This window comes from Mercurialis annua, linkage group LG6 (assembly GCF_937616625.2).
Source record: "Mercurialis annua linkage group LG6, ddMerAnnu1.2, whole genome shotgun sequence".
Lineage (NCBI taxonomy): Eukaryota > Viridiplantae > Streptophyta > Magnoliopsida > Malpighiales > Euphorbiaceae > Mercurialis > Mercurialis annua.
This window is the reverse complement of record NC_065575.1, coordinates 44098254-44125886: the sequence shown is the minus strand read 5'-3', so window position 1 is coordinate 44125886 and position 27633 is coordinate 44098254. Positions and strand designations below refer to the sequence as shown.

Below are 27633 nucleotides of genomic sequence, written 5' to 3'. Positions count from 1 at the left end.
CAGGGGTTTCGTTCCCAAAAATTCGGCCATGTTGACTTCATCCTCGGAACCACTATCCTCGCTATCGGACACCAAGGCCACGTCAAGCTGGTCTTTGTAATAGGTCCCTTTAGATGCGCCTCTCCTCTGTTCTTTTTCCTGGAGGAGTCTTTCGTAGCTCGTCACCCTGTTCGTTAGCTCGAACAAGTCACGAAACCTGTGGCCCTCGAAGTGTTCCCTCATGGCGAAACTCATCCCTCTTACCACCATAGGTACGCAATCGGCCTCTGACATTTTGGTGGAGCACCTAGTCCTGAGATTTCTAAATCGGCCGATATACTTTTCTGCCGACTCACTCGGTAGCTGGGAGATTCGGGCGAGGTCAGCTAGGGTGACATCAGGTGGTGCTCTGTAAAACTCCTCATGGAAGAGGATCTCGAGATCCTTCCATGTGTCCACCGAATTGGGCGACAATCTAGAGTACCACGTGAACGCCATTTTCGTCAAAGAGCTGGCGAAAAGCCGGAGCTTCCAGAAATCGTGAGCGGCTGCTTCGCCGCACTGGGCTGAAAATCGGGCGACATGTTCAACCGTCGATTGGCCCTTCTCCTCGCCTGAAAACAAGCTGAACTCTGGCACTTTATACCCCCTTGGGAAAGGATATAACTTGTCGATCCAGTCTGGATACGGTTTCATGTACGATGGGCGAGGCATAGGTCGAAGGTCCACCCCGAGCCTTTCTAGCATGTCCACGAGTTGCCCTTGATTGTATATACTTGGATCGCCCCCCTCGGAGTACGATCGTTCGCCCGTGTTGGGCTCCTGGGTGTTGGCTCCAGTAGCTTCCCCTTGTGGTCTAGCCTCGCCTTGTGGGTTGGACGAGCTTGCTCCCGGATGATCGGCCCTTCCTGAGAACTCGGCCTCGTTCCTTGTTAAGAGCTTAACAGAACCATATGTATACCCCATCTTGTTGGGTTGTTGTTCGGCCGAACCACCTGGTTGACCAAAACGGCTCGGTGTTTGGTTCTGTTCGGCCCTTCTGTACCCTTGATCGGCCGCGGATTGCCCAGAGAATAATCGCCCTAGGTTCTCCATTGCCTTGTTGAGGCCATCTAAGTTCCCTTGGATCTGCCTCTGGACCGACGTTTGGTCGGCCATGATGTTCCTCATTACTTCGGACATCTGATGCATAGCACCGTCGAACATTTGCTTGTTCTCTTGCGCTATTTCGCCCCTCATGGCCGAGAAGTCGGCCTGTGATAAAGAAGGGCGAGAGGGAGGAAGCTGGCGTGAGTAGTCTATCATGTCATCGGTCGCGTCGTCGACCTTGTCCTTAGGTAGGCTCCCCTCGGCGTCCGTTGTATTCGGCGCCTTGCTTGATTGGTTCACCTGTTTGTCCTTGGCCATGGTTTCTGCTCTATCCGAATCTGATTCGTCTACTGTGTCACCTTCCTTCCGTTGTTGTCGGCGTATAGACCGAGCGTGCCTGGAATCGTCTTTAAAGTCCGTTTTTGTGCTAACCATAAACTGTTTCCCAGTGGAGTCGCCAAAAGATGTTCGCCTGGAAATATTCCGGACTCGAATCTTTGAATTTATAATCGGGATCGGTTTGAGGTTTGATACTTTAACGAACCTATGCAGATATTCACAGGGCTTGTTTGGTTAAAGACACTTAACCACGTGATCTAAAAGATAATAATCTGGGAGTCACGGACTCAGGCGAGATTAATACCGAAAACTACTCCTAAATTAAAACAATCCGGAGATTGCGGGATAAAAAGCACTGGGCTTGGTTTTTGATTAATTGATTTGTTGTTACAAAAATAATAAAGCTCTGAGCTATTTATAGCTCCTCATAACTAAGACTCCTAATTTAACTAGGACTAAAACTCTGAAAGCAAATTACTCCTATCGAGCTACAAACTCCTAATAAAATAGAAAAAGCAATAATAAAAAGGCTTTCCGTTGGGCCTTAATCCCTGATAAGCCCACATGAAGCTCGGTCCGGTAATTATTTGGGCCGGTGTAAACAATCACTAATAAATTTATATAACTTATTTTTAAACGAAAACTTTTTTCATTTTGAAAGACAAAGATGGTAATATTTAAAACTATTTGAAAATGAGAATGAATTTTTTTTAGGCAAAATATTCTCAACCGATCGCAACGGTCTGTTTGTCAAATTTACCATGATATTAAAATCATGACAGTTTGATCCATCATTTATTTAATATGTATTATTAAGTATGCCCAGAGTTTCTTTGGTGCATGTTTTAAATCTTTAAATAATATTAAAAATCATCATACAATAGTGATGTTTTAATACTCCATTGTGGTATACTCCGCATATATCAAATAAATAAAAATCAAACTAGTATGATTTTAAACTTATGATATATTTGACAAACAAGCGATGATTGTCGGTATATAAGAATATTTTGTCAATTTTTTATTAGTGAAATTACACATTTTCATTTTTTTTATGTTAAAATAATGTCATTCTTATTATTCTTTAATTTTTATTTTCATTTCCTATTTATCAATTCTTATTTTATTTTTAATTTTAATAATTTTTTTGTCCTCTTCAATTATGCGATTTAAAGGGTTTTTTAAAAGAAATCATTATAATCTAAAGATATAAAAATAAACCTCAAGGCATAGATGAGTTGATAAGGCGCTCTTCAATCTTAAGTGAGGTCGCGGGTTCGAACCGTACTCATGTATGCAGCCGTTTAAAATTTGGGGTCAGAGTTTGCCTCCCGCAAGGGACCTACACGGCTCGAGTGGGGATTAGTTTGAATGTGGAAGGTTTAAAGGTGTTGTCTCATAGTTGAGACCCGTTCAGGAAACCTTATGAACCCTGTACCAAAAAAAAAATAAGTTATTAAATTTTTTTAAACAATGTACAAAGGTAAATTTTCTATTAAAATATAGAAAAAGTATTAATTAATTTTCTTATTTTTAGTATTTATTTCGATTGCTGATATTGAGCAAGCAGACCCTTAATTAGTTGGCAGTATATAAATCAAATAAGGCAAATTTCCTTTTTAGTTTACTTGGTTGACAAGTTCTATATGTAACTTTATAGGTTGGTGAGATTGCATTATCTATATCTACATGTTCATATAGGACTTGATTAAATTCTCAGTTCACCTTTTTTTAATAATTAATCTACCTATATATTTGTAGTAGTCGTAATTAACAGGAATAATTTTGATCTTATCTCCATGCAATCCCATATAACTCTATCACTGTCTAAGATGACAAATTTATGAATAGAAAATAAAAAATAGTTAACATGCATATTTTTTATTTAATTTGAATATACATACACATAAATTTATTTTATAATTAAATAATAATGCATTTTATATGAATGTGATTCTTAAAAATCCGATCTCATCAATATTTTCCTTACCTAACAATCAAATAAATGTGTTACAAAGAGACAATGGGCTTGACCACAAATTTTAGGATATATATTTTGACTTCTCCAGATGTTCTTACCAGTGCAGTATAAGACAGTTGAACATGATTTATTTATTTCTGTCGGCATGCGTATATATACACACTCTAGCTAGTATAAATATACATCAATAGTGTACTAGGTATTTTTATGTTTTGCATTGCTAGTGTTACGCTATATGACCGTTACACACAGGCCGTGGCAAATTTAAAATTGTTTTCGGTCCGAATTTAGTTTTTAGTTTACTTTTAAGTTTTCGTTTCCGACGATCGAAAACGTAATCTTTCTCGATTCAGTATAAACTATTGTATCTCTATTTTTAAGAAATTCCCAACGTCAGGCCTGATTGAGTATTAGTGCAAATATAATATTTAATATCAACCTATAAAGTTCATACATAGTCAAACAAATTAAGCATTAATTAAAGTTTAGGTTGTAACTGAAGACATCATGAGGCGGTTCTCATTTTTCTTTTCTTTCTTTGAGTTCAGCTGTGAGGCATTTCTGTAGAATGGGCCAATAGAAACAGAGAAGGGAAGACATGTGTCAATTAGTCAACTGTAAAAATATCTGTTGACTTTTGTTTTCTTTCGTATTTAATTAACAAAAAATCTTCTGGGTCCTATTGTTATTTTTGTTTGGCTGTCTTGCATTAATTAGTGTTCAATCAAACCCAAATCTTTGCTTTCAAATCCAATTCATCTTTGTCCAACACGTGTCTACTTGTTCTTCCAATTTTTTGCCCATTTCTTGAGGATTGCAGAAAATCTGGGTAGAGATTTATCAAATCCGAATGCCAATTGCGTGCAAAATTTGATAGATGTGAACTAAACATTTTGACTGGTGAAATTAGTCCTAGTGGTTAGACTTTTTATATGCATTTATAAAGTTTTAAGTTTGATCCAAAACTCAATGCAACCTGTTAATTCGAATGAATTAACTCAAAATCGTACATTTAACACTAGATCTAGTTTTTTTTTATGGTAAAAATGATTTCATTGAATCAAATCAGAGGCAATTACATTTGTGCGAAACTCAGGAAAGTGACAAAATCACTCCTGATGACCTGACAAGTACCGGGCATTTTGCGCTAACAAATGTGCAGCCTGATTCGCAAATCGCCTCATGAAAGCAAAAGAAACATTATGAAACTGCCTAGTTAGGACCAAACAATCAACTAACAGCATATCCTTCTCGACTAAGTCAGGATTACGAAGCTCTAAAATCACATTCATTGCGTCTGACTCAATCACCATATCATCTACACCCTTCAACACTAGATCTAGTTAAATTATATCTTTGTCAAAAAAAAAATGGATACAGAATAAGCTTTAAAAAATCTGTTATATAGACATCAAAAATATTTTGATTTAAGTAAATATAAAATCACCTCCATTATATTAAATTATAACTCTATCACAATCTTTAATATTGTCAATTTCATTTCCCATCTTTTAATTGTTCTGCAATCATAGCACCGTTTGAAAACTTGCAATTTATATCTAACGTGACGATCAAAAGATAATGTGGTCAAATGCCCCAAGTAATTAATAAAATTATAAAAAAGTATAATTGATTAATAAAATAAAAGTGAGAACGGTAATATAATTGCAAGAAAATAGATGATGATAAATGAAATTGATAAATTTTAAAAGACATTGATAAAATTACAGTTTAATATAAAAATAATAATTTTATATATAATTGATCTGATAATTTCTTATGATAAACTAATAATTTAGCTAGTAGACTATCATAGCCAATATTGCATGATAATTAAAAAGTTAAGATATTAACATCTAGACAGCAAACTGTTAAGTTGTGGATTCAAAATCCCCCCACAAGCGTTTTTCCTTTTCAACTATGTAAAAAAAAAGATATAAACATTTCATTTTTAGCGCAAATTGCTTCAATTAATTGCAAAATCACAATCCCAAAATAATCATGAACCATATTCACTTGATATTCTAGTAAATTCTACTAAAACTTTTTAGCTAGAAATTCGTTCTAGTGATTTCAACCTAAAAATGATGTTTTAATTAAGTTGAAATTTCAGTATTTTGATAACTGATTTTTTGTATTTTAAAGAAAAAATGCAAATAGGATACTTCTTTGAACCACCCTAGCTTATTTAAGGTAATTAAGATGAGTTCAAGTTGAAATTGATTTATAGACTGTTTTATAAAATTTGAATATACACTGTTTCTTAAATTAAAATAAAAAGGTAGAATTAAAGTAGGGGCAGGGCAACCATTAGAAGTGTTGAATGCTCTGGTAACTCTAGAAGTTGTTTTCTTTTTCCAGTTCTTGAACCTCAAGCCATAAGCCATCTCCTTCAAGAGCAGGCAATTTCCTCGATTATGCACTTTCAAAGGCACGTTCATTCATAATTCAACACCTAAAAATGTAGTACTAAATAATTTTTCCTCCCCAAAAAGTCTTTGTTACTTTTCTAAGTAGCATTATCTTTTGTTGTTTGGTATTGCAGCCTGTTGGGGCTGTTAGTAGACATTTTTGCCTTGCTTCTTCTCTCGCAAAACTATTCCATTTTTCTAATTTTATTTCACTCTCGTCAGAATCATGAAAAATCAACATCACACTCACATATGTTAATTAATTCTATTAAATACATACCTTGATTTCAAACGATGAAGCCTCACCAACTCGTAAGAACTTTTCAACAGCAACCAACATGCTCATATAATTTGTTGTTAATGCACCAATACAAGAAGAAACGCACATGGCCTTTTGCTCAGACTTGTTCATGCCTCTGTATGAATACTATAAAAAATAATAATTAAAAGAATAAATGTTTAACTATTGTCACATTCTTTGCTATTTCCGTAAGAGCTGACTGCTTAAATTTAGTCAAAATATCCAACCACCGTTGTGCGAGTGTGTGGTCTCAAAAGCCGATGAGACGTTAAACATATGAAGGAAGACCCTCACTGCCTGATCAATTGTTCAGGTAGGGCCAACCAGTAGGAGCAACCAGGCCTGTCGATGAGCCAGCATGCAGCTGAGCGGTGTGTGCAAAGCAACCAGCATGGTCACATGTGAGCTGGTAGGCCAACCACCGCTCGATTAATAAAAAAAAGTAATAAATATTGTATACATCAAAACAAAACAAGACAGGCTTTGAACAAGCAATCAGTAGTCGGAATAGTATGACATTTCTGTTTACGCATAAATTTATCAAAAGTCAATAGAAATGAATGAGTTCTAAGTAATGTAAAAGACTATTTAAAAGTAATTAGAAAAGAATGAGTTCCAAATAATGTTAAAGTCAATAGAAAAGAATCAGTAGTCGGAACAGTATGCCATTTCTGTTTACACATAAGTTTATCATCGGAAGTCAATTGAAAAGAATGAGTCCCCTACTTTTACCAAAACAAAATATAATCGAGAGGGCATAGGATAATGTAAATCAAAATTGACTATTTGCTTCTTGTGTTTCTTCCAAATATACAAAGATTAGTCAGATGTTTATTCTTCTCAGCCACAATAAACTACAGCTGAGAAATACACACCTTTCATTACTTAGTAGCCCTCCCAAAGAAGTGTTCCATTTGCAAACAACCTTGAGACTGTGAATTGCTTGCTTTGGCTCCATACTTGCTCCTCTTTGCAGCTGGAGAACTTTCCTTAAAATCCTGCAAAAGAAGTTGAATGTACTTCATGCAACTAGTCTACTAACAGTTGACTGTAATTTACACAAATTAGATCCAAGATGGACAACATAATGATACTCCTTAGGCCACATAACAACACTGAAAAAGATTCAGTTTACTGCACGTTAGATCAATTATAAAAATTGAAAGACACTCTAACAGGACTGAGTAGCAACTAATGCAAATAGCAAAGATGTTTAATGCACAAGAAAAAATCAAAATAAAAAAAGCTAAATAAAGAAACCATCAGCATACACCCACCAATGAAGATTCATTTAAGGACCTCAGTACTTTAATTCTACCACCTCTCCCGTCAGATCCAACTGCAATTAGATCACCCTTATTCGCACTTATACATTGTAAGGATGTTGGTTCATTACTTTGACTACGTTTACACCACTTCCCCAAGTACCGATTTGTTCCATCAGGTCCCAGCAATCCACTGGAAAAGCATATATCCCCTGCCAATCGATTACAGTAAAGTGAATAAAGAGAACAGATGAGAATTCTTAACGAAAGCAAAAATAAGCAGAGACCAACAAATGCCACACAAGCAAACTTCAAAGCACATAGTTCAACCTATACAAAACAAATGAAGTCGAACTCAAATTGCACCATTACTCCATTAGTGAGATACCTGGTCTGGAGAGTGACGATGTGGATGGGAATTCTTTCCGTATGTTCAGCACGGGCTGAACATCTCTTTCGTCATCAAGAATCAATATGACTTCATCATCAGTTGAAGCAGCCAATGTGTTGCCTTTATCATTATTAAAACGACTTGAACCAAAATGCATACCTGCCTCAGCTATCCCATCTACTTTGACATTGTTGCCAAAGTCAGAAACAGATTCTGATTTGCCTGGAGCAGACTTTAGATCTCCACTAATTGTTAGCTTTGATTCATCTGATAATCTCCGTACTGCAGGAAGTTCCTCTTCCATTATAATGGAAGTATATCTCTCCTTATTAGGAGCTACAGTACTTGTCCATTCTTTGGTGGAATTGGCACTCATATCACTAGTAATTTTATAGTTTCCTTGATTACTGTTAAAGTTTGCTTTATGATCTAATTTGACAACAGATTGAGGATGCTTTTTAACTTCTGAAGGAAAATGAGCACTGGGGGAAGCATTTGAGTTGCCATCAATACCATTCAAATTAACCTCCTTGCGGTGAATCTTTTTTGAGACTTTTAAAGCCCTCAAAGCTTCATTCTCTTTTACTTCCACAATCATCTCAAGTTCTTGGATCTTCGTCTAAAAAGATACAGTTGGTTCATATAAAAATTATTTTGTGTGCCACAAAGATGAAAGAAATAATGTTTCTCCTAATGACATTTCCTAGAGATACTTGAACAAAGTTCTCAGAGATTTACCTTCAGTTTGCTTATCTTTTCTTTTGCCTTCTCAAGCTTTTTACAATAACGTGCTTCCCCTCTTCCATGTTGATTACATTTGGCCATTAATTCTTTGTAACTCCTATAAAAAGATTAGCAAGTATGGATTTCATCGAAAGCAAAACGCAATAAATAAGAGACATACAAATAGCTAAATTAGTGAAAGAATCAATGGAAAATCCTGAAAAGTTGCATAATAAGCAATTATCATATAGAAGGAGCAGTGACAAGTCTTTATCCATCAACAGATACAAGCAAAAACAAAGTTGCTACTACGAGAAGCCAAAAGGAAAACTAAATATTGCTCGCTTTTTTTTTTGTAAGTTGTATATAAACTAATAAAATTTCATGTAAGAGCCAAAGAATCAAACAATTTTCTATTTCCTCGAAACAATGCCGAAATAATTGGATAGATGGACAACTTACTTATTTCGGATAACCAATGAATTCCTTAGAATGTCTATGGTATCTTTATTATTGGCTTCATTTCCAAAAGATGCAAACTTCAGAATTTCATCCTCTCCCAGGTTCAAATCTGATACTCTGAACATAAACCATTATAATTTATACCACATTAGTAACCAGAAATCATAGCAAGAATATGATAAGCAAACACAAGTTCACTTACAATTTCAAAGCTGCAAGCTCTTTGGCCAATGCCATGTTCCTCTCCTGCAATTTCGAGCAGTCTAACTTCACAGCATCAAGCTCCTACAATTAAATCAACCAAACTTTACGATAAAACACTCCTAACACACCAATTCACCGCAAGGAAAACCAGAAACTAAGATTTGAACAACTACAATAGAAGAATAACACACCTCGAATTTTGAACAAAGCAGCCGCTGAAATGTGGATTTTTGTTCAATTGCATCATTTTTCAATATCACTTCTTTTTTCAATTGGTCCTTACAGCAATACAACTGAAATACACAAACAAAAAAAGTCTAGTAAACCAATACTTAAGTTATACTATATGAAGTTAAAATCAAAGAAATAATTTTCTTCACCTCCTCATTAAGCTGTTTAAGTTCCTTTTCATGACTCTCCAAATTCGTACTGAGACCTGTCACTTTAATCTCCAATCTCTTAACCTCGCCGCGCAAAAGCTCAGGATCGTCCCTGAACTCGGTTACCTTCTGGGACAACAGAGACTCGTTTTGATCCCCTAGGGATTGAAAATAAAGCCGCATCACATCGCTTCCTGTGCAGCTCTGCTTGCACACGGGACAGGTGCACTTCTTTGAATTTGAACAGTACTCGAACCATTGCTGCAAACTAGGGTTTCAAAAACACAAATTAGATTATTAATCTTGAATTAGAAAGTAAATTAAACGAAACAGAAATTATTATGTACCAGAGCTCGTGAAACACGTGGCCGCAAACAGAGATGCCTTGGAGATCTTCAACGATTGGCTTGAGATCTTCGTAGCATATTGAGCATATGGTCTTCGCAAATGAACTTGCATTTGTGACCATCGTTTTTCTTGTCGTTTTTTCGGTTCTTGTTTGAGTGGCCTGTCGTTTTGGCCTCTGCTTTGCATCACTGATTCTTTAGTTAATGGAGAAATGAGAGCGCAAATTGAAGCAGATAAAATTCGTTATAGCGGGAAAATGGAAACCTTCGAAATTTAGAGAGATCACTAATTCGTGCCACGTGTTCGTTTAATCACGTGCAATTCACGTGTAATTGTATCGTTGAGCTATTTGTGCTGAAATTTACGATTTTCTCCCCAAACACAGCACGAAAAATTTTAAAAAACAAAATGAAATGGACACAATACATCTACATTCTGTGGATGACGGAGAGCATAGTAGCGGACCAGCGGTGCTGTGTTCCTTTTGTGGGATCATCAATGGCGTGACCGCAAGAGATTTTGGGCAATATCATGCACCCAGAATTTGTTTTTATTGAATTTTGTTACCATGAAAATGGATAACTTTCAAAATTAACAAAAAAAAAGGCATAAAATGTAGATGCATCCTTCAACTTTTGATGAAATAATATTTATACTTTAAATTTTAATTATGTTCAACTGGATCCTTAAGTTATATATTGGGTACAAATAAACCCCTTATCCAACAACAAAATAAATAAAAGTAGTTTGAAGAACTGATTTGTGTTAATTTTATAAAAATTGAAGGATTGAGTTCCACCGAATTAAAATTTAAAAGTACAAACATTTTTTCATGAAAATTTAACTATGTATCTACATCTTCAACAAATTAAATTAATTAAAAATTAACATTATTTTAAATATAAACAGGAATTGATTATATTGCTGAAATATAATAATTAATTATCTCTAAGTCATTAATAAAAAACAAATCTTAGTGAATCGATTGAATGGATTGGTCTATTTGAAGACTTACTATCTAATTTTAAGAGGTATTTTTGTCAAATACCAAAAAACGATAAAATATTCTCAAAAATACTACCTCAAAATTTATTTTTGAAAAATATAATTTACATTTTAAAAAAAAAATGACTTTTGTTATCCTCAAAAATATTTTTTAAATTTCAAAAATATGATTCTGGTTAATCAATTGTATACTAACAAGTTACCAAACGGTATATTAGAAAACAATTTATGTTTTATATGCATGATTCAAGTTTACTAATAAAAATTATTAACGATGTACTAAAAAATAATTAACTATAAGTTTATCAACGATTTACTCGCAGTTCACTAACGGTATTCTAAAAAACAAATTTACTATCTATCTATCTATCTATACTATATATAAAAGCACGGATGGAGGGGACAGGCAAATTTACTGAATAATCCTTTTTCAGTTTTGTATTAAATAAAGGTCTTATAATTATTAACTAATTAGTTATTTAATTAATCACTATTGTAATTAAAATCCTAATCCTAATTAGAATAGGTAGCTAAATTATCTCCAATTTAGTTTTTAGCTAGTATATGAAAAATAACTAAATTATCTCCAAATTAGTAGGAATACCTATCTTTTAGTTTGATTTAACTACAAAATTAAAATACTATATTTGGTCAATATATTATTATTTAAATTTCTATCTTATTATTTTTAAATATATTATTAATAAAATTAAGTTAATTCTTCAATTATGGTTATTATAAAACCAAAAAAAGAATAAATTCATTATGAAAAAATTTTAATACTAAATATATTATATTTACTTTTACAAAATTTTTTAACTAATTTAATATTAGTTATAAATAAAAAATTGATATAATTATAATAAATTTACTAATATGTACATTACGAGCCACGTGCATAGCACGTAATGCGAAACTAGTTTTTTAAAAAGTATAGTTTGGTTAAAATACACAATTCAAATTTACCAACGGTTAACCCAACGTCTACTAACAGTGTACTAAAAAACAAAGTTATTGGTGTACCATTAGTACACCATCAGTTAACTAGCAACAAAAATAAAATTCAACAACAATTTACTAACGATTTTATCAATGATATATTCAAAATAAATTTTATTACAAGTTAACCAACGGTTTACCCAATATTAACCATTGGTTACCCAACACCCAATATTACAGACATCAAGAGATATTCTCATAAGCATTTCTTCAAACACCTAGAGAACAGGATGTGCAGCACCAAAAAATCGAACCACCACCATATCACCACCGTCGTTCACAAACGAAAAAATAAGAAATGGATTAACCAACACTCAGATTCATCCAAATAACTCCAAATTTAAAAAAATAAACATCAAATCTTATTTTTAATGGAACAACCAAATGATGTGCGATGGTGTACGATGGCGGAGGGCTTGCGACGGCGGCGAACTTGAGGTTGGCGGCGATGAAAAAAAGACGAGAAATACTAGTAGCAAACAGAAAATAGTAGTGAAAAAGTGAGCTATGTTGATCTCTTTAAACCGCTGATCGGAGATGACGAGAGTGTTTTAGTAAGATGAAGATGAATTGCGGTGGAAAAAAGGAGAAAAGGTAGAGAATTGACATGTAAGGTTAGGGTTTAATGTGGTTGTGATTGTAATTGAAAAATATATCGTATTTATCAAAAATAAAAAATATAGAAATCAAAAAGGAAAAGATGAAATCGTAATTATCTAAACTGAAAACAACAGTCGTAGTATTGAGGATATTTTGAGCTAAGCCCGTGTTATTTGTAATTAAGTCTAATTTTAAAGGCTTAATTGCTATTTTTACGGGGATTCAAATAATTATGAGCTTCAACGTGTTTTCTAATTACGGCACGGACTTTAAAACTTGAAAAATTAGTTTATTACTTTTAACTCTAACACTACACGACTGTTTTAATGAAAACACGACACGATATGATTAACATGTTAAAACAAACGAATGAGGTAAACAAATAATACAATTAATACGATTAGCACAACTAACTTGACATATAAAACTATTTAAAGCATAAAAAATATAAATATAAATTTATCGATTTATTCAAATAATAAAATTTAATATAATTCATTTGATTCATATACTAATATAATTATATTTTATTTGTTTTTATTTAATAATTTTAGTTTTGTGTTTTGTAGAAATATAGCCGTTTATTTTTGGCGTCATGGTAAAAACACTATCAACCTTTTAAGCTCTTTTCAATTTCACCCTACCACTTTCGTCAATTGCACACAAATTTATACTTTTGGACTTCGATACCACTCTCAAAATTAAATTGGACTTGTTTTTTTGGAAGAAAAAAAATCATAAAAATCTTTATAAAACACCTATTTGAATTCTTTTACACTGAAAAAAATACGAATGACTTGTTTGAACTTTTCTGAATGAAAAAAAATATGAATTTACTACTTGAAGGTGGAATTGAAATACAAAGGTGTGAATTTCGGTACAATTAATGAAATTGCAACGTCGTGGTGAAATTGAAAAGGAGCTAAAAGGTGAATGATTTTTTTGATTAATAAGCTTTTATTTTAATATATTTACAAATAGTATAATTTGTAAACGGTTTAGACGGATTAGGAAGTCAACTCATAACACGACTTATTTATTGTGTGTAACGGATGAATACATTACATTTTGAATACGAACTCGTTAGACTTCAATCCGAATTTGCTAAAATTCATGTGTTAGCGGATGAAATTACAGTGTCATAATACATTTTGGCATCCTCTAAATTTAAGTAAAACAATATTGAAATTTATCCTATTAGTCAGTCCTATCCTAAAGTTTTTTTTAAAGGAAGTCCTATGCTAAAGTTAAATATTAAAATATTATTATTTAAAATAATAATAATACATAATCCTCTTATTTATATCACTTTCTATATTTCTTCTTACGCGATAATATTAATATTTTATAAGGATTATCAAAAAAATAATAGTTAAATATATAAACTTTTTAATTACCACCTCAAATATTACAATACAAACAATTAAAAAGATGGATTAACTAATATTCCTTTTTTTTTTAAAGAAAAGTTGTTCTTGTTATTTATGCTGGATGATAACATTGTCATTAACAAATAAGTGCATGAAAGAATGTTGAGCTTTTAATTTGATTCGATACAAAACAAAATTACGCAATTCCAAAATTACCCAACCCGACACCCTCCATTTCTACAGCGCCGAGAGACCAAAATCGTAACTCCGTCAATCAATAAAAAATTCGTCATTGTAGTTTTCGTTGAAGAACAGTCTGTTTTGTTCTCTATTTTTCCTTCTCATTCACAGCTCGATCTACCCAAAACCACAACGAACCGCAAAATACACAAAACCAAACTATCATAGTTATTGCCATTAACAGCATCTCCTGCTCATCGAATCAATACTGAGGTAGGCATTTTCACAATTTTGCCCCTCTCGTTTTCATAGCTCGCTGCATTATGTTCTCATTTTTATTCCGTAGATTCGTGATTTTGTTATTGTTCGGTGTAATTTAGCTGAATTTTTGTTTTAATGGACTGATGTTATAGTAATTCCGTCGGTATTTTTGATTGATTGATCTATTTTATTACTGATTTGAGCTGTAATTGAAAGTGAGGGTTAGGTAATTAGTAAGCTTAATTGAATTAGAATATTGTGTTTTATTGCTTCTTTACGGTTATTGAGATGCTAAGAAATGATATCCGTAGAATCATTTTTTATAATTTGGACTGTTAAAACTTGGCTGTGTATATTTCTCTTTTATAAATGATGACTTTAAATGTTAATTATAATCCAGCATAAGTTGTATAGAATAGCATTTGAACTAAATCCAGCAGAAGTTTTATAGAATAGCATATAAACTCGATTACATGAAATATTAGATGAAAGACAGTAAAGACGGCGATAGAATGTCCAAATCTACAGCAGTTGGCGCCCTTCCACTACTTAGTACTGATTGAGCTGTAATTGAGAGTGAGGGTTAGATAATAAGTAAGCTTAATTGAATTAGAATTTTGTATTTTATTGCTTCTTAGGGTTATTGAAATGCAAAAAAATGATATTCATAGAATCATTTTACTTGGATTGTTAAAACTTGGTCTGTGTATCTCTCTTTTATATATGAAGATTTTCAATGTCAATTATAATCCAGCATAGTTTTATAGAATAGAATTTAAACTCAATTATATGAAATATTAGATGAAAGACAGTAGAGATGGTGATAGAGTGTCAAAATCTCCATCAGTTGGCGCCCTTCCACTGATTCTTGATGTCGATGACTTTAAGGTAAAGAAATTGATACAAAAGTTTTTAATTATATTTTTTAATTTGGTTATTCTGTAAAAGCTAAATGAATATTTGAAATTTGAATTGAATTCCTAGGGCGAATTCTCGTTTGATGCATTATTTGGCAACTTAGTGAATGAACTGCTCCCATCTTTCCAAGAAGAAGAAGCAGATTCAGCAGAAGGGCATGGGAATATTGGCGGGAATGATGTTTTAGCAAATGGACATAATAGAGTGCCTTCCGATGCTGGAAAATTTTCACAAGGGCATTCACCTTTATTTCCTGAAGTAGATTCTCTCTTATCCTTGTTTAGAGATTCTTGTAGAGAGTTAATTGATCTTCGAAAACAGGTAGGAGATCTATACTATTCTCTTCGAGCTCATTGATTGGTCTTTCTCTTATGGGGGCTTTGTTTGGCTTGAAGGTTGATGGAAAGCTTTCTAATCTAAGAAAGGATGTTTCTGTCCAAGATTCTAAGCATCGTAAGACACTTGCTGAAGTAAGTTAGAGTGTTTATGTTTAACTTTTGAATTATTTAGACGCTGGATCAAGAATTTATTATAATGGTAATTATTAATCCCGGGGAAAAGAATTTTGGTTGCTCTTCTTTGAGACGTAGTCTTTCTATCAATTTTTGGGTGGGATAGGAAGAGTACCAGTGCTGATACAATGCTATTTATAGAAGAACATGGAAATTGAGACAATTTTCTTATTCTTGCTATACTACAAGTGACATGTGAGTTCAAATCTGATATTGTGTTTTTCTCAGCTGGAAAAAGGTGTAGATGGGTTGTTCGATAGCTTTGCAAGGTTGGATTCACGTATTTCAAGTGTTGGACAGACTGCTGCAAAAATTGGAGACCATTTGCAGGTAAATTTTGCAACTGATGGTAAGTATTTACTTTATCTTAACATATTTTTTGTTATATCATTGGTTCATTTGTGCTCTTATCAGAGTGCAGATGCTCAGCGGGACACAGCCAGCCAAACAATGGAGCTCATAAAGGTATGTTGGTGAAATTAGTTAGTAGGTTTTCCTTGGTTAAAACATGCTAACATCTTGCTATTTGAACACCTGCAGTACTTGATGGAGTTCAATGGAAGTCCAGGCGATTTAATGGAACTTTCGCCTTTGTTTTCAGATGACAGCCGTGTTGCTGAGGCTGCCACAATTGCGCAGAAATTACGTAAGATGACAATATTCTCCATAAAGCTATGTAGTTGCAAAACTTAACTGGGCCAACTTCTTGTCCTTTTGGATGAGTTGGATGATTGTTGCACTAAACTCACTGTTTATGCTAACTGGTTTTTTGAGGTCCATTTTGAATAACCTCTAATTAAGTGGCAGTCCATGCTCTTTATCAATTAGCACCTGTTTTGAACCACATGCGCTGGTTCGTATGAATCCAATGTCATTGCCTCTTTCTGTATGTCTATTGTTGTTGTATTACAAATGCATCTGAAGGCATCTACAACTATGGCAAGGAAAATTAAATGAACTTGAACTTATCCTACTTCTTAAAGTTCAGGAACAGGTACAATACAGGAGAATTTTTCGTTTAAATTGTCCTCTTATATATATATATATATATATATATATATATATATATATATAATTTTTTAGGATTATATATCATTCTTAGCAAGCTAGAAATGGTGGGACATCTATTCTGATGGAGTAGGAATGTTATATTGATAATTTAAACGTGTCGACTTAATTCTGGAACAAGTAAAAAGCAATAAATAATTGATGCATTTATTGACTCACAGGGAACAAGGATGTTTTGCATGCTGATCTTACAATATTCAATGAATTGTTTCAATAATATGTGCGTTTTGTTGCTTTTATTTTCATTATTTTCAGGCCAAAATGAGTGATCATACTATTTCTGGTGGATTTTAGGTTCCTTCGCTGAGGAGGATATTGGAAGACAAGGCATTTCTGTAGCATCGGATATGGGGAATGCAACTGCCAGCAGAGGATTAGAAGTTGCAGTTGCTAATCTTCAGGATTACTGCAATGGTAGGGTATTTTAAGTGCCTTGTTATTAAGGATTCTGTATTCTCATGTATTTGTTGTCCAGATATTAGCCCAATGAGTGTGTAGCATTTGCATTATTAGGTCTTATCGTTTAAAGTAGTCTACGTACTAATTCATTAATATTTAGCAACTCAAAAGAAAAAAAAAAGTTTTTTTCACTCTTCGCTTTTCGATGTTGAACTGATGATTTTTATCTCTGTGATATATTTCTTTTTTATGTAGAATTGGAGAATAGATTGTTGGCTCGTTTTGATGCAGCATCACAGAGAAGAGAGTTATCTACCATGGCAGAATGTGCTAAAATTTTATCTCAGGTGAATTTTGTTTCCCATGTGATTAGACATAGTCCATCTGTCATTGACATTCAACTTATGGCTGTACTGATTTTCAGTATCATCTTTTAGTTTCCTTTGTTTATTTTTGGTATTTTCATTTTACAATGTGAATTTATTAATCACTGAGGATATATTGCACGTTATTGCTAATTGTTATCTATAATAGGCATTTATGTATGCTTATGTTCAGTTAGCTGATAAAAAAGGAAAAGTTGGCTCTATAGATGGGTTCTTATATCCTTATGAAATGGCTCGAAATGATGGAAGAGCAAAAAAGGTTTAGTTGAGTTGAGTTATAAATGGGTTCATATCAGCTCATCAAGTTGAGTGCCCAACGAGATCCTTCTCTTTTGGGTCATTTGTCATTTGTCATTATGATTATAATCATTACCACCTTGTATTTGGACTTCCAGACCTGTTTCATTATTAACATGGTGTAGCCTTCTTGGGTCACCATTTTATTTCAGTTTGGCTTATGCACCTACTGTGCCTTCTGATTATAATTTATGTATGCATTATTTCTGGTCCGTAGAGTAGCTTTGTGAAGATTAACTGAAGTATAAGTTTGTTGCGTATTATGGTTGTTTAGGGTTTTCTTCCCAATTATTCACCTGGCTGTGATACCTGCATGGCTGGGAAATCATATTTTTTATGTAATGTTCGTAGTGATCTTATTCTTGAGTTGAACTATCAAATCCTAGTTTGTGATACATAAAATATGTTACTTAGGGGATGCTTGAAATATTTATTTGATTAAAATTTGTAGTATGTCTATTAATGTTGGGAACATTCTTGTTAAGCGCCTATTACGAAGCTAAAAGGTCCAATACTGTTGTAGGAATTAGGAAGTGATGTGAGAATGGCCGCATAACTGGTCTTTTGTTTTGATGTGTTTATGAGATAATAGGGTGTAGCTTCAATTGTACATATCTTTGCTATTTCCTTTTTCAGGAATTCACTTTTTATGATGTTTTTCATTCTTTTTTAAAATCGCAGTGGCTAGTGGGTTTCTGTCTTCAAGGCAAGGGAGTGGAGGATCTTTTTCTAATTATTGTCATTGGCTTGCCTTTTCCTTGCAGTTCAACAGGGGCACCAGTGCTATGCAACATTATGTTGCGACACGTCCGATGTTCATTGATGTGGAAGTTATGAATGCAGACACCAGATTGGTTCTCGGTGACCAGGGTTCTCAAGCAAGCCCCAGTAATGTTGCTCGTGGTCTTTCTTCATTGTACAAAGAAATTACAGGTTTAACAAATAGTAACTCATGCTAATGCAATTATAAGGGAATGAAAGCTTCAGTGCTCTTTTTAAACTTCTCTTTTGTTGAACAGATATTGTTCGTAAAGAAGCAGCCATGATTACAGCAGTATTTCCTTCTCCTAATGATGTCATGTCAATTTTAGTCCAGGTACTATGGGATGCAGTTTAGTTTTCACTTGTTTTATGTAGCTGAATATATTGGCATGCTAAAATTCTGTTTGTGAACTCATTACAATGACTAGTTTTTCTATTATGCAGAGAGTTTTAGAGCAGCGAGTTACAGCTCTCTTGGACAAATTATTAGTAAAACCGTCTCTCATGAATTTACCTCCATTGGAAGAAGGCGGACTTCTATTAGTAAGTGGAGCCATTTTCCCCTACGTTAGTGTCAGTAGCAAGTGATTTTAAATATCCTGATTGAATTTACAATTGACTTGTGAAACTTCAGTATCTTAGAATGTTAGCAGTGGCATATGAAAAGACTCAAGAACTTGCTAGAGACCTACGAGCTGTGGGGTGTGGTGACTTGGATGTTGAGGGTAATAAAGCAACTTTTGATCTATAAATTTTAGTTGCAGAAATTAGAATTCCTTGCAAACAATTTAGAACTATGACTTTACAGCAAGTCAGCAACCTTGTTTATTTTTTGTGAAACAAACTAAATGTACGCATGCCTTTCTTATAACTGTATGTTTTTGTGTATTGATTATTAATTGATTATGCATGTGGTAACTTTGGGCCATTGATCTGCAAAACTGGGGCAAAGGGTTTTAATGCTGAATGGGGGATGATTTATAAGCCATAGCTGGTTTAATTGTAACTTCTTCTGTTGATACAGGTCTCACAGAATCTCTGTTTTCTTCTCATAAGGATGATTATCCTGAACAGGAACAGGCTTCTCTTAGACAGCTATATCGAGCAAAGGTTGGCAATTGTTGCATCATCTTGACCACATTTACAAAACATACTTTTACCTGATAGCAATATTTTGCATCACGCATTGCAGATGGAAGAATTGCGTGCTGAGAGCCAGCAGCTCTCTGAGTCAACAGGGACAATTGGACGATCCAAAGGAGCTTCTGTAGCATCTTCCCACCAACAGATATCTGTTACTGTTGTGACAGAATTTGTGCGTTGGAATGAAGAAGCAATATCAAGATGCACTCTCTTCTCATCTCAAGTAATATTTGGATACATTTGCAATTCAAGTCAGTTGCAAACTTATGATGCTTATTTAGTGTCTTAGCTTCAATTGTATAACACATCTAACTGGTATTTGTCCTTTTCACCGTAATGAATCATTATTGTCGGCTTTGTTAAGGTTTTGTCATACATGTAACTGCTTTTTCTGGTGGGTAGAAAGTGGTGAAACCAAAATGCTTCAAATGAGATTGGCAAGCTGCAGTAGAAATGTATGATAAACAAAAGGTTATCCAAGTCTTGTACTTGCAAATGGAGCATAAGAATATTAGTATAAAATCAGTCTATTAATCATCATGTAAAATCTTCTATTCTCTTGTCTATCTTCCTAGGTCTGCAAGCAGTGATGTCCTTAAGAGTCTTAGGCTGCCCTATTAGCACCTTTAGAATTACTGTTATTCTTTCCATGGTAGTTAAGCCCTTAAACACTTGCTGCCTATGGAAATTTTACTCTTGGTTCGGCCTGGTTGAGGTGGTAGATACATGGCTTGAGTGAAAATTGAATTGAATTCCAAAAGCAAATTGAGTTTGCATCATATGTAAATCTGGAATAACAAGATCATGGTGGCTTAGTGAGATGGGAGTCTGAGAAAAAGTATTTTTTTCATTATTATTATTCTTCTTAAAGATGAATGTGCACTAACTTTCATTTTAGTATTTTTACTAAGATTCGCGTCAATTGATCATCACATTCATTTCTGCAGCCCACTACTCTTGCAGCCAATGTAAAGTCGGTGTTCACTTGCTTGCTAGACCAAGTAAGTGCTTTTTTAAATTCACAGATTTGGCAACTTATTTGAGGAATACTCAGCATTTCCCATTTTGCAGGTTGGGCAATACATAACAGAAGGTCTTGAACGGGCTAGAGACAGCCTGACTGAAGCTGCAGCTTTGAGGGAAAGGTTTGTTCTGGGAACAATTGTTAGTAGAAGGGTGGCTGCTGCAGCTGCTTCCGCTGTAATTTCTTAATCATGTGCCTTTCTTAGTATTTTAAGTTCTAGAATTTTTGTTATCAAGTGTTTATTAACTTTTATTTAGCCTAGAATAGCTGATGCAAATGAGATGAGATTGTTATGTAGGCAGAAGCTGCTGCTGCTGCTGGTGAGAGCAGTTTCCGATCTTTCATGGTTGCTGTACAACGGTGTGGAAGTAGCGTGGCTATAGTTCAGCAAGTATGTTTAATTACTTTGCAGTGTTGCACGATTACTGAATTACATTTTAGGAATATAATATGATTTTGGCTTTTACATGTAGTATTTTGCAAATTCTATATCGAGACTCTTGCTACCTGTTGATGGTGCACATGCAGCTTCTTGTGAAGAAATGGCAACAGCTATGTCCAGTGCAGAGGGTGCTGCTTATAAAGGGCTTCAACAATGCATTGAAACTGTCATGGCCGAGGTAGGTTCTTAAGTTCCTATCTTTTGCAATCTATATTTGGGTGGACATGCAGGTATTTCCATCATTTTTTTTCCAGTGGGATTGAAATGCTGTGCAAATGAATGTTTCACTTCCCCCTTTTCTTCTTATGTTTCCACTTTCCACATTTGTACATTTACCTACTCACTGTTTTTTGTTTTCATCATGTTTTATTTGTGAAACTCTTCCATAGGTGGAGAGATTGCTATCAGCTGAACAGAAGGCAACAGATTACCGGTCACCTGATGATGGAATTGCTCCAGATCATCGACCTACAACTGCTTGCACAAGGTACATCTAACTATCTAAGCTTTAACTATGTTGAACTAATGTTTGGATTCCTCGTGATTAAGAAATGAATAACTGTCTTCCCACTTCCATATGTTGACTAATTAATCACTAAAATGCTCTATTCAGTAACTACACCCTTGTGGTAAAAGTACACAGCAATGGACCTCCTCATTTTTTTAATGATGAAAACAGTTTGTTTTAATGTATTTTAATGTTCTATTGTCAAAGAAATATATTTCTTGGAAGTTGACATTTTCTTTTCTTCTCCTGGCTAGAGTTGTGGCATATCTTTCACGTGTGCTTGAGACGGCATTCACTGCATTAGAGGGTCTTAACAAACAAGCGTTCCTGTCTGAATTGGTAAAATAGTTTAACTTCTGAGACTCTGACCCTTGTGTTAGCAACCCAACTGTCTCGGTGTTGCTACTCATGATTGGTCAATTGCAAATTGACTAGTTTGTTTCTGTTAGCGATCTGAAGATAGAATATCTTTTCCACACAAATTTAACATGTGAATGTTATTTATTAGGGGAATCGCTTGCATAAAGGGCTGCTTACACATTGGCAGAAATTCACTTTTAACCCCAGGTAATTCATCTCTCTAAAGATTCAACTTAATTATCTTTGTAAAAATAGAAAGAGAAGTCAGTTCCACTAGCAACTGCATGTGTGTGTTGTCTGTAAGTCCAGGATATTGTGGATAGAATAAATTGTCTAAAATCTAAAGGTTGAAGACCTTTTTAACCATATTTGGAATTTTGTTATTGATTTTGTGAATTCATTCTCATAGTCATTTTTAGTATTTGGCAGAAGAAATCATTATACTAGTTTCTTCTTTTCTATTTGTGTTTAGTGGAGGACTGCGGCTGAAACGTGACATAACTGAGTATGGAGAATTTGTCCGGAGTTTTAATGCTCCTTCTGTTGATGAGAAATTTGAATTGCTGGGCATGTAAGTTGCAGGATGTTTTAAACAGTTATATAGTATTATTTTCTTTTTCATCTGCACTGACCTAAGTTTTTTTCTCCAGAACGGCTAATGTATTTATTGTAGCGCCTGAAAGTCTCTCCACTTTGTTTGAGGGTACCCCCAGCATCCGTAAAGATGCTCAAAGGTTTCATATGCATCTCTCTTTTTTTGTACTTCACAGTATGAAGAAGTAGTTTCAAGCTTAAGCGTCAGTTCTTATATTCATAATGCACAAGCTAGAGAACTGATCCCAAATCTAGTAGGCCTTGAAAACTGGAATTCTCCATTCTCTGCTTTCTAATTTGTTTTCTCGTTTAAATGTCCATGGAGAAATAGAGACTGCATTATATACTTTTTTGAGCCGGGAACAAGGATAAAGAAAGAAGAAATTCACTTTATTGAGGAGTTGACATAATTATGACCCTGCCCCCTTTTTTTCCTCCGTCTCCGTCTTGATCTCGTTTGTTTTGTGCTTTTACTCTATCAATGTCGCATTTTTCTGCTGGCTGAACATCAATTTGACTTCCAATTCAGGTTTATTCAGCTTAGAGAGGACTACAAGAGTGCAAAACTTGCATCCAAGCTTAGCGCCATGCTGACATAAGTAACTTACCTCATTCCTTAAATTTCTTGACCAATATAGTATATAAATATATTTTACGTCAAGCTGCTACGATAGTGAGAGAGCTATTCATTGGTTTGATTGTTTTGTCAACTTTCAGGTGCAAATATCAAATGCATTCAACGCCATGTAGACTTGGACAGAAAATCGGTTAGAGAAAGGTTCTCTTTGAATTTCTTTTTTAAATTTTTTTTTTTATTATTATTTTTTATTGTATATTTTAAAGGCAAAGATGTTAGAGTTGTATCTTTACTGCCCCATAGTTGATTTTAGGTTTGCATTTTTGATTGGCCCATCATAAGGAAGAATCTGATGTCCTTTGTATTCTTGTAAATGATACCTAGGAACTAATAGTGACACAGTAGGGGTGATATTATTGCATTGAATTACGCATATTTGATTGTTTGATGTATTCTTGAATATTGATGATATAACGTATGTTCACATTTTGTTGGCTCAACTCATCTGAAAGTCTTTGCACTATGAGCTTTTATTTTATTTGATCTTTGCCAAGTTTTTCAATTTAAAGAGTCCCTTTACAAATAATTTTGTATACTCATGGTTTTTCTTTACATGAAATGTCGTCGTGATAGGCGTCGTATGCCGTCCAAAAAGTGACCATGGGTATACTAAATTAACATTAAAAGGATTCTTGAAAACCAAATTTTTTTAATAAGGTCCAAATATAATAAAAGAATAATATAAGGACTTTTAGATGAGTTTAGCTTATTTTATTATTTAAAAATAGTCGACTATATTTCTCCATAGGGTTCAACCATCAAAAATTGACAAACATCACTTCCCAAGTATAGTTTGTTAATCTAGAATATATCTACTCAACTCATTTGATAATTACATGTATTACTATTTCATGTTTTTGCCCTTCTTATAAAAAAAAAATTATGGGCCACCTTTGTGTCTTAGTACATTAGCATGGAGAATCATCCAAGTGGCAGTCTAGAAGTCATTCAAGTTATAGGCGAAGTGGTTCCATTATGCAAGTTGTTTCCATGCAAAAGTTTACGTCTTATCGATCTAATCTAAGGACTCTTTACATTACCAAAAGGCCGCAATATCCTCTAATGATGGAGCTAGCACAAATGAAGGCTCAAAATGCTAGCATTGCTTTTACCTTCAATAAAGGTTTATTTTGCCAAACCAATTTGACAAAAAGGATCAAAAGCGTTAAAACTTTGTTAATTTTGAGTCAATTTTGTTCTTGAATGTGTAAATTGTTCTAAATTAATAAGTTGTGGGTGTTTTTGTTTAAAATTTAAAACTACTTTTTCCATCTATTGTGTCCAACTAAGTTGGAAGGGTGAAATGAAACCTAAGTTCATGAATCACACAAATATGAGAATAAAAAAAGATAATTATGGTGATTAAGGATAGACACTTGGCATTGCCTCTAATTTTGGTGGGCTTCCCCTATTCTTACTAGTGTAGCACTACTAGCTATGGAATGAGAGAAGATGAAGAAATTTTGAGTGGGAAGTTGGGTTACTTATGGGTGGTTATCTTCTTTGATAGCAAAGGCATCTATCTATTTATCTATCTATCAATGACATGTCCTTGTGCCAAACCCATGATTTGATAATTCCCCTTTGGTCCTCTAAATCTAGATAATCCACAAAATTCTTAGATATTTATGACCCCACAATTTTCCACTATTTTGTGTTATTGTGGGTAACATGTTACCATCCATACATCCATACCCCTCCAATCTATTCTGAAAAGTTTGTAATTGAAATTTCTAGTTCAATACAAATGCCAAATCCTAACTAGATGGAATTAGAATTCAAAAGAGACATTTTTTGAGTGCAAATGTTTGACCAATTGAAATCTAAAGTCTATAAATACAATTTGGACAAGGATAATTGTAGTCTCTATATTTGTGCACAAGGGTCAATTAACTCACACCAGTGATAATACTCTTTAATTTTAGTTCAATTAATCTCCAAATTGGATCATCATGACCTACGAACACCCTCACTTTGTATAATTTGAGTGTTAATTGATCTAAAATTAGAAAGTATTGTCCTTAATTAATTTAAATTTCTTACAGTGAGTTAATTAACTGTGATACACAAGTTTAAGGATAGAAATGACCCCTTGTTCACTACAATTAAAGATAGAAGAGATGCAAATATGGCAACCAAACCAGATCCATTCCCCACCTAAGTCTACAATAGAGTGTGCTTCACAACTCTTAATCAATACCTTGAGTCAGAAAAGTTACAAAATAAAAATGAAATAATATAATAAAAAAATGATTTTAAGTTATTTTCAAAAAAAAGGTGTACGTTTGTGGTTTTGGTAGTGGTGGTGGACCAATTTGGATATATTTTTTTCTCTCTTCTTGATTGTGCATTATCCTGATTGGATTGTTTAAATAGTTAATCTTGCTGTTAAAAACAACAAAGACCGTTAAGTTCCAATTCTATGGTTCCATTCTTGAATCAAGATTGACTTTTTGTGGATTGATGGCATTACTGTAGAACAGTTATGTTGAAAGGGATTATCATTAACTACAACTCCAAGTAGGCACAAGTTCATTAAGATGAAAAATTTCAATAATTGAGGGATTTCATTCTCTCTCTAGAAAACCCTCCTCCTTTTCAATAAAAACCTTCCTCTCATCTTGATTTTTTAAAGGGTGAGAGAAGATGATTTTCGATCTAATCGGAAAACCATATTCTCTTCGCTTAAACTATTACTTATCTCTATTATATTTTTTTTACTAAATAAATCTCTCTATTTATAATTTTTTTTGTGTTTCAATGAAGTCATTTTGAGATGTGCTTGATCTATTTTTGTAAGGTTTATTGAAGATGAAAATCGGAAGGTTAGAATTCAAAGGATCAAGTGGATTGTACTAGAATCTATATTAAAGACACGACTTGAAGAGTTTGAAGATTCAAGATTCAAAACGGTTTTAAAATCGTATTTTCAATATCTGAATCATATATGCATTTGGGTAATCTTTTGATGGTTGAAAATGCCCTATTCGATAGCTGTATTAACAGCTCTTATCATTATCTTATAATAGTTCTTTCAATTTGTTGACAAACTGTTCATATTTATAATTTTTATTATTTTCAATGGAAGCTTTAGCCTTTAAAAAAAATTAATAATAATTAAAAAATGAAATTGTAGTTTTTGCCCGACAAATGCAGAAACACGTAATTGGTCTTTTCATCAATTGACGATTGCTCTAATTCAGAGCTGCCTCATAGGCGTAGTCCAATTAATAAGCTATTTTTTGTGGAGTCTCTGACCGGCATAGATGGCAACCGCCTACACTTACACCCGGAACCCGCTCTGATTGGAAACTAAATTCTATTTCGAATATATGTTGAAGATATACTACATTCCGTCATGAAATAAATTTAGTTTCTTTTTTTTCAAAAATTTCTGCATTCCTAACAAATTTAAGAGAGAATATTTGTATTGCATAGTAAGAACAAAAATTCGGTGCTTATTTAATGAAAATAAAAATGGCCAATTTAGATAAATTTCCTCTCATTCTTGATTGTGCATTATCCTCATCACTACCTATCCTGCCTCTATTGGGATTGTTTAATTAGTTTATCTTGCTCTTAAAACAACAAAGATCCGTTATGGTTCCATTTTTGAATCAAGATTGACTTTTGTTGATTGATGGTAGTAGAACATTTATATTGAAATGGATTATCATTATCATTAACTACAACTACAAGTACGTAGGGACAAGCACAATTAAGATGAAAAGGTATTTGTAGTCGTCAACTCACTCAACTCCCAACAACACTCATTGTGAACATAGACGAACCATAAATTATAGTCGGGGCGAAATTTAGTTAGGCCGGATAATATGTCGTTCATTAAGTCAAACATTATAGATGATCAATCACTTAAAATCTTCCCGTTGATAAAAGAGAGGTAAAATTGCTCATCAAATGATAATCCAATCATTGAACTATCCAATATGGATTCTATTGCGGGAGGCGGCCGCCATCTTCCTCTTCTGAGTCTGCCGCTGATCGTAATTTGAATTATACTTTAAACAAATCCTAAAGATTTATTATATTTGTTTAGTATATAAATTTAATTAAATTTTTCTTAATAATTTATGAATTTCTAACAAATTTAAGAGAGAATTTGTATACCATAGTAAGAGCAAAATTTGGGTGCTTATTAAATAAAACAATATGAAAGAAACCATATGTATCGAATTACCTCATAAAGTCATCATAAGTGATGGATAAGATTTGAGTGCATATCTTAATATAATATGAGTAATAAGTTAATTAAAAAGGACAGTCACATGCATTGT

At 33.7% G+C, this 27633-nt stretch overlaps 2 protein-coding genes across 6 annotated transcripts; one reads left to right on the top strand and one right to left on the bottom strand.

Moving 5' to 3' along the window:
* Positions 1–6079: 6079 nt before the first annotated feature.
* LOC126685702 (uncharacterized) lies at positions 6080–10371 on the bottom strand. Of its 5 annotated transcripts, none has more exons than XM_050379630.2 (10): positions 9873–10371; positions 9526–9793; positions 9337–9438; positions 9144–9226; positions 8942–9058; positions 8495–8597; positions 7754–8375; positions 7378–7577; positions 6976–7098; positions 6080–6226 (listed from the first exon to the last, which is right to left on the bottom strand). In XM_050379630.2, exons 1-9 carry the CDS (start codon positions 9992–9994, stop codon positions 6982–6984), a joined length of 1734 nt encoding a protein of 577 aa, XP_050235587.1. In that variant the 5' UTR covers positions 9995–10371; the 3' UTR covers positions 6080–6226; positions 6976–6981. The 5 variants fall into 5 exon arrangements, with proteins under 5 accessions (XP_050235587.1, XP_055962391.1, XP_050235589.1 ...); XM_056106416.1 differs by having other exon boundaries at positions 6080–6215; XM_050379632.2 differs by lacking the exon at positions 6080–6226 and adding an exon at positions 6234–6524.
* A 3683-nt stretch (positions 10372–14054) lies between these two features.
* Positions 14055–23778, top strand: LOC126687003 (exocyst complex component SEC10b). The gene is made up of 26 exons (XM_050381347.2): positions 14055–14300; positions 15090–15176; positions 15273–15527; positions 15602–15676; positions 15947–16048; positions 16133–16183; positions 16259–16364; positions 17081–17200; positions 17441–17532; positions 18633–18801; positions 18888–18964; positions 19075–19173; positions 19265–19355; positions 19655–19740; positions 19823–19996; positions 20721–20774; positions 20845–20973; positions 21096–21188; positions 21271–21417; positions 21629–21726; positions 22002–22086; positions 22256–22314; positions 22580–22678; positions 22758–22841; positions 23231–23300; positions 23419–23778. Exons 2-25 carry the CDS (start codon positions 15090–15092, stop codon positions 23298–23300), a joined length of 2502 nt encoding a protein of 833 aa, XP_050237304.1. The 5' UTR covers positions 14055–14300; the 3' UTR covers positions 23419–23778.
* The last annotated feature ends 3855 nt before the right edge of the window (positions 23779–27633 follow it).

What these genes read in the sequence shown, in the direction of transcription:
- LOC126687003 (XM_050381347.2), top strand. Translation starts at nt 15,090, where the DNA reads ATGAAAGACAGTAGAGATGGTGATAGAGTGTCAAAATCTCCATCAGTT. An exon ending in ATCGTAAGACACTTGCTGAA is followed by an intron (nt 15,677 to 15,946) that starts GTAAGTTAGAGT and finishes TGTTTTTCTCAG; the next exon opens with CTGGAAAAAGGTGTAGATGG. An exon ending in GTGCTAAAATTTTATCTCAG is followed by an intron (nt 17,533 to 18,632) that starts GTGAATTTTGTT and finishes TTTTCCTTGCAG; the next exon opens with TTCAACAGGGGCACCAGTGC.
- LOC126685702 (XM_050379630.2), bottom strand. Translation starts at nt 9,994, where the DNA reads ATGGTCACAAATGCAAGTTCATTTGCGAAGACCATATGCTCAATATGC. An exon ending in TGCTTTGTTCAAAATTCGAG is followed by an intron (nt 9,227 to 9,336) that starts GTGTGTTATTCT and finishes ATTTAATTGTAG; the next exon opens with GAGCTTGATGCTGTGAAGTT. An exon ending in AAAAGATAAGCAAACTGAAG is followed by an intron (nt 8,376 to 8,494) that starts GTAAATCTCTGA and finishes GTATCTTTTTAG; the next exon opens with ACGAAGATCCAAGAACTTGA.